We start from the raw sequence: 18531 nt of genomic DNA, 5'->3' as shown, positions 1-18531 counted from the left end.
TGTGCTGCTGGAGTTTGGCCAATCAGGACTGGGTAAGATGGGCTGGACATGCTCTGAAGCCCTCCCAAGCCCCAACTGTGCACTGGTAGGGTCCCTCAGCCTAGCCTGTGGGGATCGGGCCAAGACTGGTTCCGTGGCATCTCTGAGGGGTTCTGGATTGAGAGAGGGTGCAGGCCAGGCCGAGGGACCCCACCCATACACCAATCCATGGGACCCCAATCTGTGCACTGGGCCTTTAGTATAGATGTTCCCTGGTTGGTCTGTGCTCATGCAAATGAGGACTCCAAATCATCCCAGTTTGATTGGTCCATAAAGTACTGTCGTGATTGGTCAAAATAGATAGATAGAGCCACTTTAGCCCACGCTGCACAACTCTGATTGGATGGGGAAAGCCTCCGTCCTATTGGTTGAAATAGGATACCAGGAACTTCTTTATAAGGGCTGGCTCAGATGGCAGGATAGTGCAGGCAGTAATTCAGCTGGAGGCCTCTGTGAAAGTGCAGTTTGTGTGAGAGGCTGCTGTGCAGAAATGGCTGCTGGGATATTTATTTATTTATAATATATTTTATTGATTTTTTACAGAGAGGAAGGGAGAAGGATAGAGAGCTAGAAACATCGATGAGAGAGAAACATCGACCAGGTGCCTCTTGCACACCCACTACCGGGGATGTGCCTGCAACTAAGGTACATGCCCTTGACTGGAATTGAACCTGAGACCTTTCAGTGCGCAGACTGACGCTCTACCACTGAGCCAAACCAGTTTTGGCTGGGCTCTGCTTTTAAATTGGAGCTCAGTTCTCCACCAGAAGCCCTTTTCAGTCCATGTCTTTTTGTCAGGATGTTTCCAATTTATTTTTTTTAATATAATAAATCTTTATTGTTCAGATTATTACAGGTGTTCCTCTTTTTTCCTCCCATAGCTCCCCTCCACCTGATTTCCCACCCGACCCCATGCCCTTACCTCCTGCCACTGTCTTCATCCATAGGTGTAAGATTTTTTTAGAAAAAAATCAATATATTTTATTGATTTTTTACAGAGAGGAAAGGAGAGGGATAGAGAGCTAGAAACATCAATGAGAGAGAAACATCGACCAGCTGCCTCTTGCACACCCCCCGACTGGGGATGTGCCCGCAACCAATGTACATGCCCTTGACCGTAATCGAACCCGGGACCTTTCAGTCCGCAGGCTGATGCTCTATCCACTGAGCCAAACCGGTTTCAGCCATAGGTGTAAGATTTTTGTCTAATCTCTTCTCACACCCCTTAGGCCCCTTTCCCCCTGAGAATTGTCAGTCCACTCCCTTTCTATTTCCCTGATTCTATTATATTCACCAGTCCATTCTTTTCTTCAGATTTTTAGATTTACTTGTTAGTAGGTATGTATTTGATGTCTTTTTGTTGTTCATAATTTTTAAAATTTTTTATTAAATTATTATCTGTGTACATATACCATTGCCCCCCATCCCAAAAATGCCTCCCTCCCCAGAGTTTTGTGTCCATTGGTTGTACTTATATGCATGTATACAAGTCCTTAGGTTGATCTCTTATCTCCCCCAGATCTCTCTCCCCTCCCCGCTGTAATTTGACAGTCTGCTGTTGCTTTACTGTCTCTATATCTATCTTTTGGTTCATCAGTTTATAATGTTCTTTATTATCCATAAATGAGTGAGGTCATGTGGTGTTTCTCTTTCATTGACTGGCTTATTTCACTCAGCATGATGTTCTCCAATTCCATCCAGGTTGCTGCAAATGATGAGAATTCCTTCTTTTTTTTGGCAGCATAGTATTCCATTGTGTAGATGGACCATGGTTTTTTGATCCAATCATCTGCTGATGGGCACCTAGGCTGTTTCCAAATTCTGGCTATTGTAAATTGTGCTGCTATGAACATAGGGGTGCATATATCCTTTCTGATTGGTGTTTCTAGTTTCTTGGGATATATTCCTAGGAGTGGGATTACTGGATCGAATGGGAGTTCCATTTTCAGTTTTTTGAGGAAGCTCCACACTGTTCTCCACAGTGGTTGCACCAGTCTGCATTCCCACCAGCAGTGCACGAGGGTTCCTTTTTCTCCACAACCTCGCCAACACTTGTTGTTTGTTTATTTGTTGATGTTGGCCATTCTGACAGGTGTTGTTTTGATTTTCATCTCTTGGATAATTAGTGACTTTGAGCATGTTTTCATGTGCCTCTTGGCCTTCTTTCTGTCTTCTTTTGAGAAGATTCTATTTAGGTCCCTTGCCCATTTTTTAATTGGATCATTAATCTTCCTTTTACTAAGTTGTATAAGCTGTCTGTAGATGTTGGAGATTAAACCTTTATCAGTGATAACATTTGCAAATATGTTCTCCCATACAGTGGGCTTTCTTCTTGTTTTATTGATGGTTTCTTTTGCTGTAAAAAAGCTTTTTATTTTGATGTAGTCCTATTTGTTTATTTTCTCTTTAGCTTCCATTGTTGTTCATAATTTTTACCTTTACCTCTTTCTTCTTCTTCCTCTTCTTAAAGAATACCCTTTAGCATTTCATGTTATCCTAGTTTGGTGGTGATGAACTCCTTTAGTTTTTTCTTGTCTGTGAAGCTCTTTATCTGACCTTCAATTCTGAATGATAGCTTTGCTGGGTAGAGTAATCTTGGTTGTAGGTTCTTGCTGTTCTTTATTTTGAATATTTCTTGCCACTCCCCTCTGGCCTGCATAGTTTCTGTTGAGAAATCAGCTGACAGGCGTATGGGTACTCCCTTGTAGGTGACTAACTGTTTTTCTCTTGCTGCTTTCAAGATTCTCTCTTTGTCTTTTGCCCTTGGCATTTTAATTATGATGTGTCTTGGTGTGGTCCTCTTTGGTTTCCTCTTGTTTGGGGTTCTGTGAAAGAAAGTCTATTTCTTTCACCAGGTAGGGAAAGTTTTCTGTCATTATATCTTTCAATAGGCCTTCAATATCCTGCTCTCTCTCTGCCTCTGGCACCCCCAAAATCCAGATGTTGGTACACTTAAAGCCATCCCAGAGGCTCCTTACACTGTCCTCACACTTTTGGATTCTTCTTTATTTCTGCCTCTCTGGTTGGGTGTTTTTTGTTTCCTCATATTCCAGATCTTTGGTTTGACTCTTGGAGTACGTTGATCTACAGTTGAGTTTCTGTATTTTCTTTATTTCAGACAGTGTATGCTTAATTTCCGACTGATCCTTTTCCTTTATTTTGGTATTCTCATTAAGGTCCTTGAAGGTCTCTTCAAGTTTCTCAGAGGTTTTTAGAAGATTCTTGAGTAATCTTATAAATGTGATTCTGAACTCTGTGTTTACTTTCCCCCATCTCACCCATTCGTGACATGCTTCTGTGTCTCCGCATTTTGGCTGCCTCCCTGTGTTGATGGAGTGGCTTTGTGTGGTAGGTGACCTATAGGGACCAGTTGCTCAGCTTTCCCAATCAACCGAGGTGGTTGCTCTTGGTACACCCTTTTGTGAGCTGAGTGCACAGTCTTGGTGTAGTGAAGCCTTGATTGCTGTGGTACACTGGGAGGAATTGACCACCAGGCCAATTGGCTGTGAGGACACACTGTGTATGATGGAAGAACTGCTGTGGTGGAGACACGCTTATGGAGCAGGCCTTGTTTCAGTGGGGCTTTGGTGCTCACTGAGTCTGCCTCCTGAATGTGACACTTATGGATGTGAGGAGTTGAAATCTCGTGTCTCACACTGACCTGGCTTCTGGATCTCCAATGGGGTGCAGTTCAGCTACTGTCTGAGGCCACCCTGAGGAGCTACAGTGAGAACCACAGACCTCTCCTCCCTGCTTGGAGCTTGGAGGCTTTGGAGCTGTCTGCACCAGGTTGCAAGTTTGCTAGGTTAAACTGCAATAGAGAAGGCCATTCATATGCAAAAGCAGCTGCTTGATACTTGGTTATGTTTGTAGATTGTGTCACTAGGGGCAGAGTCTCAGGGTGTCACTAGGCTAGGGCGTGGCAAACAACAATGACCGCCAGTCAGCTGTCTCTGCCTCTCTGACCAGGTCCTTGCATCTCGCACCCCAGCACAGAAAACAATTACTTTTGCTTGGAGCTCTGCAACAAGACACCCTCACTTAAAAAAAAGAAAAAAAAATATATGTGTGTGTGTGTGTGTGTGTATATATATATATATATATATATATATATATATATATATATATAATTGATTCTTTACAGAGAGGAAGGGAGAGAGATAGAGAGCTAGAAACGTCAATGAGAGAGAAACATCGACCAGCTGCCTCTTTCACACCCGCTACCGGGGATGTGCCCACAACCAACGTACATGCCCCTGACCGAAATCAAACGAGAGACCTTTCAGTCCGCAGACTGATGCTCTACCACTGAGCCAAACCGGTTTCTGCCACCCTCACTTTCTGACTCGATGGCAGACAGTCCAGCTTCTCCCCAGAAAATGGATTTCAGCGAGATTGGGAGCTTGTCTCTCTTCGGGTTGAAGAAAGCAATGCCCTCCACCAGCCGGGATCGCCGCCTGCCTGTATTGCGGTCACCGTACCTCAGTTTTTCAGCACTTGTGCCCTGAATGCTCTTTTCTCTTTCAGTCTAGTTGTAGAGCTTCCACTCAGCCAGCTTTCCCATGGTTCTGGGTAATAGATGTTTTTATTTTTATTTATTTATTTATATATATATATTTTGTTTTCAAATAAATCTTTATTGTTCATATTATTACAAATGTTCCTCATCCCCCCCCCCTCCATTGCTCCCCTCCACCAGGTTCCCACCCCACCCTCTGCCCTTTCCCCACCCCCCATTGTCCTCATCCATAGGTGCACAGTTTATGTTCAGTCTCTTCCCACACCCCCCTCTCCTCTTTTCCCCGAGAATCGTCAGTTCACTCCCCTTCCATACCTCTGATTCTATTATATTCAACAGTTAATATTGTTCATCAGATTTTTTTTAATTCCCTTGGTTTTTAGATTCACTTGTTGATAGTTAGGTATTTGTTGTTCATAGTTTTTATCTTTATTTACTTTCTCTTCTGAAAGAACCTCTTCAGCAATTCATATAATTCTGGTTTGGCTTTTTTTTTTTTTTTTTTTTTTTTTTTTAGTTTTTTTTTTTTTTTTTTTTTAAGTTTTTTTTTTTTTTTTTTTTTTTTTTTTTTTTTTTTTTTTAATTTTTATTAGTGAAGCTCTTTTTCTGGCCTTCGATTCTAAGTGATAGCTTGGCTGGGTAGAGTATTTTTGGCTGTAGATTCTTGCTATTCATCACCTTGAATATTTCTTGCCATTCCCGTCTGGCCTGCATGGTTTCTGTTGAGAAATCAGCTGACAATCATATGGGTGCTCCTTTATAGGTAACTACCTGCTTTTCTCTTGCTGCTTTTAATATTCTCTCTTTGTCTTTTGCTCTTGGAATTTTAATTATGGTGTGTCTTGGTGTGGTCTTCTTTGGATTCCTTTTGTTTGGAGTTCTGTGTGCTTCCTGGATTTGTAAGTCTAATTCTTTCACCAGGTGGGGGAAGTTTTCTGTCACTATTTTTTTCAGTATGTTTTTGATATCTTGCTCTCTCTCATCTTCTGGGACCCCCATAATTCTGATGTTGGTTCGCTTGAAGTTGTCCCAGAGGTTTCTTACACTATCTTCAACTTTCTGGATTCTCTTGTCTTCTTGCTTCTGTGGAGGAGTGTCTTCTGGCTTTTTATGTTCCAAATCTTTGACTTGATTCTTGTGATCTTCCATTTTGTTTTTAGGACTCTGTATAATATTTTTATTTCAGATAATGTATTCTTTATTTCTTGTTGATCCCTTATTAGTTCTTGTTGATCCCTTATTAGTTCTTATTGATCCCTTTTCATCTCCTCATAGGTCTTATCGACCTTTTCTAGGAAATTCTTAAGAACCTTATAAGTGTGGTTTTGAACTCTATATCCAGTCACTTCTTTTCCTACATTTCTTTTCTTTGTGATCTATTTCCTTGTCTTGGCATTTTCACAGCTTCCCTGAGTTGGTAGGGTGGCTTTGTGTGCTAAGGTGTCCTATATGGTTCAGTGAGTCAACCTCCCAGTTACCTGAGGTGGACAGTCTTGGTGTAGCCCTTTGTGGGCTGTGTGTGCAGTCTTGTTGTTAAGCCTTGCTTGTTGTTGGTATCACTGGGAAGCGTTGATCTCCAAGCCAATTGCCTCTGAGGATCAGAAGTGTCTCAGCTAGGAGGGTTTCTGTATTCAGCTTGGATGGGCGGAGTCCCAGTGTGGCACAGACAAACTTTGTTGATCCCTCACAATTGGCTGCAGACACGCACCTCTTTTGTATAGGCGCAGACATGCTTTGAATTCCTGTCTGTCCCTCCCTAGGAGAGTCCTATTGGCAGCGAAAAAGGAAGCTAGCCACTGGAAAGGCCTCTGTGCTGTGCTTGGATGGGGCATAGTCTCTGGTGGTGCAGAAAGTTTTATTTAGCCCCTCCCTACGAGGGTCTGGTTTCTGAGTCCCGCAGTAATGGCAGCTGGCTTCACACACCTCTGAGAGATCCCCACCCACTGCCTGACAGTCTGGCCATCTATCAGCACAATAGGGTGGTTCTGTTTTCCTCCCCAACAAGAAAGACAGCTGCGCATTAGCTGTCCACCCTCTCCACGCGCAGGGAGCAAGCCGGTAGCAAACTCAGCCTGCCCTCTCCGCGCTCTGCAAGCAGTCGGGCAGCGAACTCTGCAGCCGCCTTTTCGTACGCACCATTCTCCGCACCTTCACAGTTCCTGAGGTTCAGCGCCTTCTTTCTCCTTCTCAGATGGTGGAGCCTCCTCTCAGCCAGCCGTTCGGCGCTTCAGGGTGATGTTCCCCTGTTTTTCAGTTCTAAATTAAAACTTGTTGTGGTAGGCTGCATTCGGGTGTCTGCCCCATGCCGCCATCTTGGTTCTTCCTCTGATAGATGTTTTGCCTTTTAGTTGTAATTGTGAAATTGTGCATGGCAGCAGTTTAGGTGTTTACCTAAGTCGCCATCTTGGATCTCCACTGTTTCCAGTTTCTTGCTTCTGCTAATACAGCTGCTATAGACATGTGTGTATAGGCTTCTAACATAAAATAAAAGGCTTTTCAAAGTGAGAGGGAACAAATATTTATTTAAGATTTTAAAAAATACCTACTCAAGAAACAGATTCAGGCAGAAGACCAAATAGTTTCTAATTAGAAGACAATGTCAAGGGGTATTGGTGAGCAAGGGAAGGGGAATAGTTATATCAATATAAGAAAGGCATTTCTATTGGTTTAGGTAAGATTATATAGTGATGCTAATTCTAGTGTTCTTATTTTGTTTTTTATTTATCTTTATTGTTAAAAGTATTACAGATGTCTCCTTTGCTTCCCGTATAACTGCCTCCACCCAGCTCCTCCATTCCCAGGCCTTCACCACACTATTGTCTGTGTCTATGGGTTATGCACATATGCATATGTGTTCTTTGGTTTATCTTTACTCTCCTCCTCCCCCACCTTCCTAAGCAATGTTTTTAATTTGTGGTGTATTATGACTACCTACAACTACCTTCTTGTTATCCTTGCAAACAATTCTTTGGGGTGCAATGTTGCCTTAGACCCAGTCCCAAACTGTCATTTTCCCTGTTTCAGCATCCCAAAGTCTGCGGGGTAAGATGTGCAGGGCAGTTCCCCTGTGAGGGCAACTCCAGCTCCAGCTCAAAGTGGCTCCGTTTGTTATTGTTTATATTTGCCTCTTTTCATCAAGATGTTCCTCTGAAAGAAGCACTTTCTGTCAGAAAGAAGCACTGATCAGTTGGTAAGAGCGTCATTGGTTTTCCATTGTCAGGTGGCTCATTCCAGGCTGGGGTCTGTCAGGTCCTGCATAAGAGCCTTAGGCCACATCTCAGCAGCATGAGTGCCAGCACAGGGGAAGGCTTTACCATCATTTTTCTTTAAGTGCAAATACCTCTGTAGGTTCTTGAGGTTTTTCATATTAAGTCTTGGAGGCTTAGTGGTCATCTTAAAAAGTTGAGCAAGCATTATCTGGGTGGTGTCATCATAGTACAAGCTATGCAAAACAATTATTTATAACAGCAAAATGTTTATAATAACAAACAAAATGCCAACTACAATTGTAAGAGTAGATCTGAACCAGGAGGCAATATGTGAGGGCAGTCAGCTGAGGATATGAAAGAGGTACCGGTGGACACTGGACTTGTGGTTTATGTTCAGATTTAATCTAGGTTCATCTTCAGTTTATCAGAGTACAATAAGAGGCATTAACAACAGAGAAAACCCCACCTTGCTCAGCTAGGATATGGTCAGGAGCAATTCTGTTGTCTAAAATAATTCATGCAAAGAAATTTAAAGATTTTTTCTGCTTGGTGATTGCTGTGGTGGTCATTGCAATACTTACCAAGGAAAAAGTATTCTTCCAAATCTGTCTCTTCACTGGGTGGACATGGCTAGGCATTGACCATCCTTCAGTATATGCATAACCGGTTGCATGTTTTGACCTGCAAAGTAGGTTCAAAGCCATGCCCAGTGCTGAGTTATCTTCCCACACAGGACAAAAGGGGACGGGAAGCAGTAACAATCATACTCTGCTTGGCCTCCGTAGTGTTTGTGAGGCAGGGAGGAGCTGAAGTGGGGAGGAGGGTTAGGGTTAGATCACAGAATGGTCCAGAACCGGGGTCAGTGTCCACACGGATGTCATTTGTTTCACTTCCTGGTTAATTTTTCTTTCAAATCCTCTGCTGTGGGATCAGTTCAGTTTAGGTGCAAGAGCTTGTTTTAAAATTGTGAAACATAAGTGAAAGCATCATCACCTTTAAATCTGGTTACAAATGGATTAGTTAAGAGTATCTGAAATTTTGAAGGATCTGGTAGGAAAGAAAAGATCAGTGTTTCAGTTTTGCTTACAAAGGTATAATTTGGTAAATTGCTGTAGATCATCAGTAGCTTAGGAGAAAAATATTATATATTGGAAACAAAGATAAAAAAACAGTAATATTTAACATAAAAAGTTACAAATATTATAATAATTCTTATTAGTTCATTTAGTCCCATGTGATTACTACTTGTTGATCTTGATTTTTTAAAAATATATTTTATTGATTTTTTACAGAGAGGAAGGGAGAGAGATAGAGAGCTAGAAACGTCGATGAGTGAGAAACACCTACCAGCTGCCTCTTGCACACCCCCTACTGGGAATGTGCCCGCAACCAATGCACATGCCCTTGACCAGAATCAAACCTGGGACCTTTCAGTCCGCAGACCGACGCTCTACCACTGAGCCAAACCGGCTTCGGCAATCTTTATCTTTTTGTTAGCAGTTTTATGAATCCAGTTTTTCCTTGGAGTCTGTAGATCATTAGCCAGTTCAATGTTATGTTTTTACATTTATCAAAACCTGAATTCTAGAGTATTTTCAGGTTTTGTTAAATGAATCTTTAAATATGAAACACTTCTAAAAACGATTTTCCCCAAAGCATCAAATTAAAATAATAATTGTTTGTAAATAATAAAAGACTTAAAAATGGCCATGTTTAAAGACTTGATGACAGTTTATATACATACATACATACATACATACATACATATAAGTAATGTAATTGACTTAGTTATTCATTCCAATCTTAACTTGCTTTTAATTAAAACTAGTGGTCTGGTGCACGAAATTCTTGCACATTAAAAGGGGATTAATTAGAGGAAATATTTTGATATTGCTATTTGCCCTTTCTCTATAATGGAAGTGTCAGAGATGAAAGAAAATTAATAGCTCTAGTTCAGTGGTTGGCAAACTGCGGCTCTTGAGCCACATGCGACTCTTTGGCCCCTTGAGTTTTTAGCAAAGGCCAGCTTAGGAGTACCTTAATTAAGTTAATAACAATGTACCTACCTATATAATTTACGTTTAAAAAATGTGGCTCTCAAAAGAAATTTCAATCATTGTACTGTTGATATTTGGCTCTGTTGACTAATGAGTTTGCCAACTACTGCCCTAGCTGGTTTGGCTCAGTGGATAGAGCATCACTTGCAGACTGAAAGGTCCCAGGTTCCATCTAGCCAAGGGCACATGTCCAGGTTGTGGACCTGATCCCCAGTAGGGGGCATGCAGGAGGCAGCTGATCTATGATTCTCTCTCATCATTGATGTTTCTCTCTCCCTTCCTCTCTGAAATCAATAAAGAAATATTTTTAAAAAAAGAAAAATAGTAAAATGTATATGAAAACCTTCCTCCTGTCAGAGTTTGGCGCACATCACAGGATCCAGAGTCAAGTCCCTGCCCACCCACATGCGCCTCAAACTCATGCAAGACCCAGATCTGGCCACCCCCCACACTGGGCTAGATCCAGATCCGGCCAGTCTCACCCTTGTCAAGCCCCTGGCCTAGTGCCAAGGAGGGAGCATGGCCTGAGGTCTCCCAGCCCAGGCCAAGGTTAGGGGGGGATGCATCTTGAGGTCCCCTGTCAAGCCCCACCAGGCAGGGAGGGGCACAGCCTCAGGTCCCTGGGCCAGGCACCAGGAGGGAGTGCAGCCCCAGGTCCCCCATCAAGCCTGCTGCGGGCGGGGGGTGCCACCTCAAGTCTCCCATCAAGCCCTGCCAGGTGGGAGGAGCAGCCTGAGGTCCCCCATCAAGCCCTGCTGGGCAGGGGGTGCAGTCTGAGGTTTCCTGGCCTGGCGCCAAGGTGGGGACATGTCCTGAGCTCCCCTTTCAAGCCCCATGGGGCAGCGGAGGGCACAGCCTCAGGCCCCTGCTGATTGCTCGTTAAGGCTTTTTATGAGAACTTGGCCTCAGCTGTGGGTGCAGCCAGCTATGTGGCCGAGTGACAGTCAATTTGCATATGCCCTCTTTATTATATAGGATTATTTTCTTAATATCTCTCCTCCACAAACTTTCTGCAACTTACATATACATTCCAGTTTTTGTCCTATGATTTGCCTTCTAATTTTGAAAATAACCATTTTATTTTAGGAAAAATTACTTTCTTTTTTCTTCCTTTGCAACAAAAATAAATACATAAGTAATAAGTGGCATATATCTTTTCTTATTCACAAAATAAGGTCTATTTTCCTTATCTTCTCAACAAAATGAATCTCCGTGCTTCATACCTTCTTTTCCGAAAGCTGTGATGTTCGCTCACTGTCCCCCGTGTCTGTAGAGCCAGAGCTCGTTCGTACTCAGCCTGGAAAGCGAGGAGCCTCTCTCTGCTCGGAGGAAGCCTGGGCTGTGCGCTGCGAGAGCCAAGGGCCCGAGGGAAAGGACACTCCTGGGAGGAAGCCACCTCCCACAGCAGTCAGCGGAGGCTGGTGGGCTCGGGCGGGGTAGGTGCGAGGCCAGAGGTCGTCCAGCTGATCACAGCAGGTATCTTGAGGTCGCTGTTAAAAACCCAGGTTTGTAGATCCCACCTCAGACCCACTGAGCCAGAATATTCTAAGCTGGAGGCCAAGGGATCCGATTTTTAATTAAGACTCCGAAGTGATTCTGTTGCATGTCAAATTTACAAATCCAAGCATGTGAAGTTGTCTGTTGCTATGCAACAAAGAATGGCAAACTGAGTGATTTAAAAAAGTACAATACACGCTGGTTCTCTTACCACTTCCAAGCCCAGCTGTCTCAACTGGACCCTCTGCTTCAGGGTCCCTTGAAGGTCTTGCCTGAAGCTGAACTTCTAGAAGGTTCATGTCCAAACTCCCGTGGCTGTTGGCAGAACCCAGCTCCTCCAGGACTGCTGAGTGGCCCCGCAGGTGCTGGCGAGGCGTGGCCCAGTTGCTTGCCTTGTGGGCTTCGTCCAAGGACACGCAGCCTGCTTCGCAGAGAGCACAGGCCAAGCGGGCAAGAGAGATCTGCCCAAGACGGAATCTGCCGTACGAAAGCACATAGCCGTGCTCTGTTGGTGAGAAGTTAGTCGTCATATCCAGCTCACACAGCAGGGAGGGGCGCACACAGGATGATGAAGACCAGAATTGGGGTCACTGGAGGGCATGATAGTCCACCTGCCATACCAGGTTTCAAGAAAGGCAAGGACGAATACAACCCCATGATCTGAGTCTTGAAATTAGATGAAATAATGCAAGTAAAGTTCTTGGAATGGTGCCTGGGACATAGTAACAATTCAATAGATGTCAGATATTTTTACTACTATTATGAAAGTTAAATAATACTGTATTTGGGTTGTGTCATTATGAACAAATGATTTCTTTCTCAGATGGGTTGTGTCTAGAATAATCATTGGCACATTGTACATGTATATCCATTTAGACTATTATTTTAAAACTAGAGGCTCAGTGCATGAAATTCGTGCATAGGGTGTGGGGATGTCCCTCAGCCCAGCCTGCACCCTCTCCAATCTGAGACATTCCTCTCACAATCTAGGACTGCTGGCTCCCAACTGCTTATCTGCCTGCCTGGCTGCCTGCCTGATGACTCCCTAACCACTCCCCTGCCAGCCTGATCAACCCCTAATTGCTCCCTTGCCAGCCCAATTATAATAAATAACTGCCCTCCCCTGCAGGCCTGGTCACTCCCAACTGCCCTCCTCTGCAGGCCTGGTTCCCCCCAACTACCCTCTCCTGCAAGCCTGATTGCCCACAACTGCCCTCCCCTGCCAGCCATCTTTGACCACATGGGGGCAGCCATCCTGGGTGTTGGAGTGCTGGTCAATTTGCATATTATCTCTTTATTATATAGGGTGAATTGGGGTGCTAAAAGACCAAAATGTAAGAAAATAGGATTATTTTAATGGAGTTAAATCAGAATAAAGAGGTGGGGGAGAATTAGAAGACTAAGATGATATCAGAGGAAAAGAAATCTATGAACCCTGTAAGACCCTGGAAATCTACAACAGACCTGGCTCACACAGGAGGTGGCGAGTAAGGGCTACAGTGACTGGCAGCAGCCCGGGGCGGGCGGGCGGGAGTTTAAGGACCGGTGCGGGCGGCTGAGTTCTCTCCCCTCTCCAGCTCGAACCCAGCGTCTCCGAACGTGACTGCAACGGAGATGAGGTGATTCGGAGGGAGCCGGGGTGGCCCTGCTGCGTTTGACGGTCCTGAGAACAGAGGACGCCCAGGAGGCCGCGCCAGGACCCAGGAGGAGGGAGTCCTCAGGGGAAGGCCCGCTGCGGGCAGAGCTGTGAGAGATCAGGGCCTGTGGTTTAGTCCCTGGTGCTGAGCTATGGCGGCCAAGGCAAACTGATACAGCTACAAGGAGAAGTCTCCATTGAGTTCGGATTTTGATTTTCACATAAAACACCAAAGGCAAGGGCAGTACAAAGGGCCCGGGAACACAGACCGCCTTGCGCGTTGTGGGCTAGGAGAGGAGGTTATGTCACCCGCATGGGTGCCTGGGTTCCCATCGCTCCAGCCGCTGAGGCTGACCTCAGCCCGGAGCCCTGGCCCCGAGCCCCGGGCACTGAGCCCCGGACCCCGAGCCCCGGACCCCGAGCCCCGGACCCCGAGCCCCGGACACGACACTGAGCCCCGGACCCCGAGCCCCGGACACTGAGCCCCGGACACTGAGCCCCGGACCCCGAGCCCCGGACACTGAGCCCCGGACACTGAGCCCCGGACCCCGACCCCCGGGCCCCGAGCCCCAGACCCCGAGCCCCGGACACTGAGCCCCGCGCACTGAGCCCCGCGCACTGAGCCCCGCGCACTGAGCCCCCCGCACTGAGCCCCCCGCACTGAGCCTGCCGGCTGGAAGAAGAGAGCGCAGGGGAAAGGTGAGCAGACGCCAGATCAGATGTGTGTGCTCTAACATGTACAACATTTTCTTACGGGTGTGAGGTGTCACCCGATTAGCATATCTTTATGTGCTGGCTGTCCGTCTCTCCCCACTAGAATGGAAGTTCCAAAAAGGCAGGGATTTTTGTCTGCTTTGCTCACTACTGTATCCCCAGCACCTAGGAGAGGGCCTCGGACATGGCAGGCATTCATTAAATAAGTGTTAAAACGGTGAATACACTGTAGTGTGGAATGTAACATGCAAAGTATGCTCCATTCAGCAGCACCACTAGCACTCCCAGTTAAAGGGCCAACTAAGATCCTAAATCCAAGATGTATATGGACTTGGACTGCCTGGTTCAGGTCCCTTCAGGAAGGGAGGAGTTTCAGAAGCTTCCAAGTTCATTACCCCAGAAAAGACCTTGGAGAGGCTGGCTCAGAAAGCCATCTAATTAATTCATTTCCTCCTGCATTCCTCCATGCTTTCATTTAACAAGCATTTACTGATATTTGTTCTGTATGAAGTATTGTTATAATACAGAATTTGTCTTTGTCCTAGGTGCCAGGGAGAGCTCTTAAACTCGGAATTTCCCATGTGTCTCTGTTAGATGGTACCACACTCAGCTTTATACTAAAGAAAGTATTCAGGAGGAGGGCTGGTCAGGCCAGAAAGAACAATCATGTGACTGCAGGGTTAGGACTTTGAGCTAAGTGATATAACCCCAACCTCCACAGAAAAAAGAAGGGTTAGAGACTGAGTGCTACCACATGGGCGATGTCAATCAATGCAACTCCAATAAAAACTCTGGACCCTAAAGCTTGTGTAAGCTTCCTGGTTGATGAGCATGTCAATATGCTAGGAGAATGATGTGTCCGGATTCCATGTGCCGCAGATATGAAAGCTCTGTGTTTCCTTTATAATAAACTGTAATCATAAAAATAACAAACAAAACAAAACAAAAAAAAAAGTGTGAGGTTTTCAAGAGACAGGCGACGCGATTGTTCTTGCGTTTCAGGAAGATCCCTCTGGCTCCCGTGGGTGCGCTGGAGGGAGGCGCCGAGGAGGCGGACCGGAGGGGTCTCCGGAAACCCAGCAACTAGGAGCGGGGTCAAAGGAGACGGGGTCAGAGGAGAGCGCGGGTCAGAGGCTGCATCGGGCAGTGACAGCCGCAGGCAGTGCCCGGGTGCCCGGCCTTTGCAGGGAGCTGGGATTCCCAGAGAGCAGCCCTGTCCTGAGCGGGCTGGGGGCGTGCAGAGCGGAGGGCAGAGTGGGTGGCGGAGGTACAACCAGCGGTTTCCTGCAGCCGGTGGGCTCAGGCAGACCAGACGGGGAGAGGCCCCTGAGGCAGGAGAGAGGCGGAGGGGGGCGCAGGGCTGGGTTAAACAGCAAATTACCGTTTGGCCTCATTGGATTTTTTAAGGTGATGGTGTACACTTTCTACAGAAAATAAAAATAGAGAAAGAAGATTTTTGTCAACTCTTCATTGTCCTTTCGATTTAGATTTAAGAAAAAACTAAATAGAAAAAGAAAGCACTGCCCCCTCTGAGGTTCGAACTCAGGACCTTCAGATTATGAGACTGACGCGCTGCCTACTGCGCTAAGGAGGCGGTTGGACGAGCCTTCTCGCATGAGGTTTACTAGCATCACGTCAGAAAACAATGCAACTGACATGAAGTGCCCGAAGCGACCCAAAGCGGGCGGAGCGGAGCGGGCCGATCGTCTCCCCGCGAGCCTCCCAGGGCGGCCGGGGACCGCAGCGGGACTTGGCGGGACCGCGCTGCCAGCCCGCGGTTCTGGGAGGCGCTCAGCCCGAGGCGGTGGGGGCGGCGCGGCCGGGCGGGCGGGCGGCGGGGCAGGACGGCGGGTGGCGGCTGGAGAGGAAGAGATCCGGGAGAAGCCACAAGCAGTTCCGGGAACCCGCAGGCGAGGGCTCCCAGGCAGGCGGTAGCGTGGCCGAGCGGTCTAAGGCGCTGGATTAAGGCTCCAGTCTCTTCGGAGGCGTGGGTTCGAATCCCACCGCTGCCACCACCTTTCTACGCGCTCCAGGGCGCCCTCTTTTTACTCCCGACTTGGGGCTCCCCCTTCAGGTCGGTTCCTCATCTCCTATCGTCCGTCTTCCCGGAGTCAGGTGACGCCGTACGCTCTGTTTTCAAACGGCCACACACCGGACAAGCCTTCCGTTACTGCAGTTCACAAATCGTTATGGGATCGACTCCCTTCATCGCCGTGTTTTCCATGCATCCAGTGGGAGGCGGAGCGGGGCAGACCTTCGTGGAACCATCGTGCTTTTGGAACTTGGCCGGCGCCTCCCGTGCGCGGGCGCCCACTGGGGACCGCCGGCGCGCAGCCACCCCGCCCCGCCCCGCCAGCCCCGCCCCCGCCCCCGCCCTCCGCCCCGCCCCCCTCCGCCCCGCCCCGCCCCCAGCCCCCCGCCCCGCGCCCCCGCCCACCCCGCCAGCCCCACCCGCCCCGCCCCCCGGCCCGGCGCTGGCGTTCTTGGTCCAGGTGCGGCCCGTCCGGACCGTCGCGGCGCCCCCTCCACGGGCGGGGCTGCGGGGAGAACGCCGCTTCCCGCTGGGACCGGGGAGAAGCGGGGACAGAATCAGAGAGAAGGGGCGACTTCAGTTGAGCGGGCACAGTGAGCGGGTATTTGTTTCACAAATCAGACCCTGCTCTCACCAGTCCGCGAATGAAGCTTAAAACCCAACCGGATCAACGCAGCAGAGGAGCAGCGCGGCGTGGGCAGCGGGCTTCCTGCCGGAGCGCGGGCGCCGGGCCGCCCCGCCCGCCCCGCAGCGCCGGGCTCTGGCGGGGCCGGGGCGCCCCGCTCCCCGCACCCCCGCCCGCCGCCTGCGAGCCGCCGCCCCGCCCGGGAGCCTGCCCGGCGGCGGCCGCCTCTCCCGCGGCGCATTCCTCCGCGGCCAGTTGTCTGCGTTCGCCTCGCAGCGTTTGTGAACCAACCGCAGGCGATTCCCTGAGAAGGTGCAGCCTGATGGAGTCAAGAATAAACAAGCCTTTCTGCCGCTCCTGGGGCCGTTTGGTGCGGACCTGGCGCCTCTTTTGTGAGGCGGCAGCTGAGGAGACCCCGGCGCTCCATGGCCGACGAAAAGCCCAAGGAAGGAGTCAAGACTGAGAACAACGATCATATTAACTTGAAGGTGGCGGGGCAGGATGGTTCTGTGGTGCAGTTTAAGATTAAGAGGCATACACCACTTAGTAAACTAATGAAAGCCTATTGTGAACGACAGGGTTTGTCAATGAGGCAGATCAGATTCCGATTTGAGGGGCAGCCAATCAATGAAACAGACACACCTGCACAGTTGGAAATGGAGGATGAAGATACAATTGATGTGTTCCAGCAGCAGAGAGGAGGTGTCCACTAAAAAGGGAACTTTACTTTACTTTCTCCGGAACTCTGTTCCTCCAGACCAAGAAGACATTCTCAATTAGAAAACTGCAATTTGGTTTCAACACATCTGACTACTACAGTACAGTTTTCTCTATCCTTTCATTTCCCCTTCCCATTCCTTTATTGTACATAAAGTAACTGGTGTGTGTGCACAAGCATTTGCATTTTTTTTAAATGGCCAATGGTGTGTTTTGATCTACATCAAATGTCGATGGGACGGGGAAAAATACTGGTTCTGTGAAAACACCCCCTTTCTCCATTAGTGGCATGCTCCTTCAGCTCTATCTTTACACTCCAGTAAGTTATTTTGCTCTCACTGTTTAACAAAAAAAGGACAACATAAAAATTCTTGCATACCTTGTTTGATTGGAGAATTTTAATGTTTTTTATTTATCATTGTAAAACAAGGACAATTTTATAACTTTTTTGTATGAGCTGTTACATGTAGGGCAATCTGTCTTTAAGTAGGATAAATTACTCTAAAAAATGAATCCTAGATAGTTTCCCCTTCAAGTCAAGTGTCTTGTTGTTTAAATAAACTTCTTGTTTTATTTATTTATTTATTTTTTAAAGAATAAACAAGCCTCCAGGTTGGGGTGGGAAAATGAGTGAAGGCCATCAAAGGGACAAAGCACAGCGGCCAGGTAAAAAGTCTTGGAAGGTACCTGTGATGGAAATCTTAAAACTATCGCCACAAGAAAAACATTGTAACTGTGGTGATGGATGTTAACTAGAGTTATTACAGTGATCATTTCTCAATATATACAAAACTAAATCATTATGTTGCAATCCTGAAGCTAATATAATTGTATCTCAATAAAAATAGAACATATTATAATGTTCTGCACCATTAAAGTTGTTAATCCCAATCCACAGACATGCACAAAAGTCTGTATCACAAAAACTTCACCGACCAGCCCAGGGCCACCTGCCCTGCTTTCCTACCGCCCTCCCGGAAGGAGGGAAGGGGAGTGTGCAAAGGTCGAAACCAGTTCTCCCTGGCCTCTCCTCAGAGAGCAGTTTAAAGCCAATGGTTAAATAGTGAATGGGCTTTTGAAGTTCTGGTATTGCTTTAAACCAGTGAACATTTTTCTTTCTCTTTAAGAAAAAAGGATGTGGCTCATGGAGTAATACACATGCCACCTTGGTTGGGGGTGGGGAGGCGGGTGAGACCTGCCCCTGATCCACCTACATTGAAGCTAGCTAGCTGAGACCACCTTTAAGTTAGGAGGTCGGTGAAGATGGACAGGGAGTGTGTGTGTGTGTGTGTGTGTGTGTGTGTGTGTGTGTGTGTAGGGAAGGGTCTTTACCCTCACCTGGCCAAAAGTCTTTGCATTTTCCTGCTTCCCTCTTGACCTTTCAAAAGATATACTCACTTCAACACACATTTATTGAGCAGCAATTTTGCTTGGTTGGAGATATAACAAAAGGATGAATAACTGAAAATGTTTCAGGGATTTCTTA

The 18531-nt window shown here is 47.0% G+C and overlaps 1 protein-coding gene and 2 non-coding genes across 3 annotated transcripts; 2 read left to right on the top strand and 1 right to left on the bottom strand.

Annotated features, from left to right (window-relative positions):
- Positions 1-15192: 15192 nt before the first annotated feature.
- TRNAM-CAU lies at positions 15193-15265 on the bottom strand. Its single transcript has one exon. It is a non-coding gene; the product is annotated as a tRNA-Met (tRNA).
- A 336-nt stretch (positions 15266-15601) lies between these two features.
- On the top strand, positions 15602-15683 carry TRNAL-AAG. The gene has a single exon. It is a non-coding gene; the product is annotated as a tRNA-Leu (tRNA).
- A 1044-nt stretch (positions 15684-16727) lies between these two features.
- On the top strand, positions 16728-17616 carry LOC118714076 (small ubiquitin-related modifier 2-like). The gene has a single exon (XM_036428990.2). The coding sequence runs from the start codon at positions 16754-16756 to the stop codon at positions 17039-17041; it is 288 nt and encodes a 95-aa protein (XP_036284883.1). The 5' UTR covers positions 16728-16753; the 3' UTR covers positions 17042-17616.
- The last annotated feature ends 915 nt before the right edge of the window (positions 17617-18531 follow it).

The sequence above is a fragment of the Pipistrellus kuhlii genome, unplaced genomic scaffold, assembly GCF_014108245.1.
Source record: "Pipistrellus kuhlii isolate mPipKuh1 unplaced genomic scaffold, mPipKuh1.p scaffold_m20_p_96, whole genome shotgun sequence".
Classification (NCBI taxonomy): Eukaryota; Metazoa; Chordata; class Mammalia; order Chiroptera; family Vespertilionidae; genus Pipistrellus; species Pipistrellus kuhlii.
This window is presented reverse-complemented; position numbering and strand designations above follow the sequence as displayed.